General features: G+C 30.8%; 1 protein-coding gene across 1 annotated transcript; it reads right to left on the bottom strand.

Annotated features, from left to right (window-relative positions):
• Positions 1 to 500: 500 nt before the first annotated feature.
• LOC126666777 (protein GLUTAMINE DUMPER 2) lies at positions 501 to 1,377 on the bottom strand. Its single transcript, XM_050359638.2, has one exon. It carries the CDS (start codon positions 1,279 to 1,281, stop codon positions 793 to 795), a length of 489 nt encoding a protein of 162 aa, XP_050215595.1. The 5' UTR covers positions 1,282 to 1,377; the 3' UTR covers positions 501 to 792.
• Between the last annotated feature and the right edge of the window lie 277 nt (positions 1,378 to 1,654).

Here is a 1,654-nt window from a genome sequence, read left to right as displayed (position 1 = left end):
TTAAAATAGTGGCACTATCGTAATTTTATTTATTACTTTCTTACACTTTTAAATAGTAATATTACGATAGTGTCATTATTTTAATGACATGTCATAATGTGATAGGTTTAGTTTATAAATGACGTGGTGAACTGAGTATGTCTAAGAATTTCTCCTAAAACAGAACTATGTAGTTTTCATAAAAATATGAATAGAAAATAGTGTCGAAGTGATAAAATCCGACTATCTCGTATGTATTTAGACATTAAAATCTCTTTCGAAATGAAAATTCTCACTGGGATCTCACTCTCGGTCATCAATTTGCATAGTGAATAGTGATCTTTGCATTTTCATTTTGCCGCATCAAAACCTATTAAACTGTTACACTTTCACATCTCCACATGTTTTCCGTTTCAATTTGAAACAAAACGTCTTCTAAAAAACATTCAACAATACTATTTTATCATATTACTACTATTTATTTTTATATTTCAATATAACCTAACAAAAAAACAGAGTAATAATTATGAATTTTAAGTAGAAAAGATGATTCTTGATTAAATCTCAATGAAATATACATTTTCTCTGAATTGGAACACAAGAAACCAGAAAAAAAGAAAGAAAAGCTGCTAAAAAATAGGATTAAAACCCAATCTGTAACATGCAAAAGCAAGCTCATCTACTCATTTTCTTCTTAAAAAACCTGTAATAACAGAGCTCTCTTCCTAAAAAAAAAAAAAACAAATCCATCTAAAAATTCTGAAACCTAATCAGGAAAAAAGGAAAAACCCAGAAATTAAGAACTAAAAATAATTAATGGGCTTGATCTGTTTCATGACTTTCACTGTGTTGTTGTTGTTCTTGATCATTAGTCTCCTGTTTAACAGTTTCTACAGATTTCTCACCTTTTTCGCTACAAGAACAGCTTTTCGTACTCGAATTGTCGCCAAAGGAAGATGACCTACTAGACATTGGCGTCGCTAAAAAAGTTGGTTTAACCTGACCAGCCATAATAACCAAAATCTTCTCTTCAAAAACCACAACTTTTTTCTCATCATTACTATCATTTTTACCTTCTTCTCCAGCTTCAAGGTCTCTTTCGCTGTCGTTTTCGAGGTACCCGGATAATTTCCAGTACGAACAAGCGAGAATTAAGAGTGCAAAAGCTATTAAACCGAGCATGGCGGCTAGTCCGCCGAATAAATATGGAACTGGTGAATGCCAAGGTGAGTGTTGTGCAGCTGATGGAGTAACTGCTCTTGCGGTTGCTGTTACGTTGAACGGAGCTCTTGCTGATGCCATTTTTGGTTTGTTTTAGTTCAATTATTAGGTTTTTGTTTTGCAGAGAAAGAGAAATGAGTTATGGCGGAAATTTAAAGATGTTTTAGAGATGAGAAAGTAAGGGAAGAGAGAAGTGTATATTTATAGGAGAACTGGCTTGGTTTTCAGTTTTTGCATTATTTCTTTCCTGTCCTTTTTTTAATTATTATTTGGACGGTTAAATTTTTTTGCGGTTAAAACTATAGCTTTATAATAAAACAGATATCAAATTGAAAAATTGAAAAAATTATAAAATTATTAGCGAACTATAACTTTAGAACAAAATAAATATCCAATTATAAAATAATTATCAATCTATTTAATAAAATGGTTATAAATTTATTGATATGAAAGA

The sequence above is a fragment of the Mercurialis annua genome, linkage group LG2, assembly GCF_937616625.2.
Source record: "Mercurialis annua linkage group LG2, ddMerAnnu1.2, whole genome shotgun sequence".
NCBI classification, from domain to species: Eukaryota; Viridiplantae; Streptophyta; class Magnoliopsida; order Malpighiales; family Euphorbiaceae; genus Mercurialis; species Mercurialis annua.
This window is presented reverse-complemented; position numbering and strand designations above follow the sequence as displayed.

Coding starts and splice junctions, on each gene's coding strand:
- LOC126666777 (XM_050359638.2), bottom strand. CDS start 1,281: ATGGCATCAGCAAGAGCTCCGTTCAACGTAACAGCAACCGCAAGAGCA.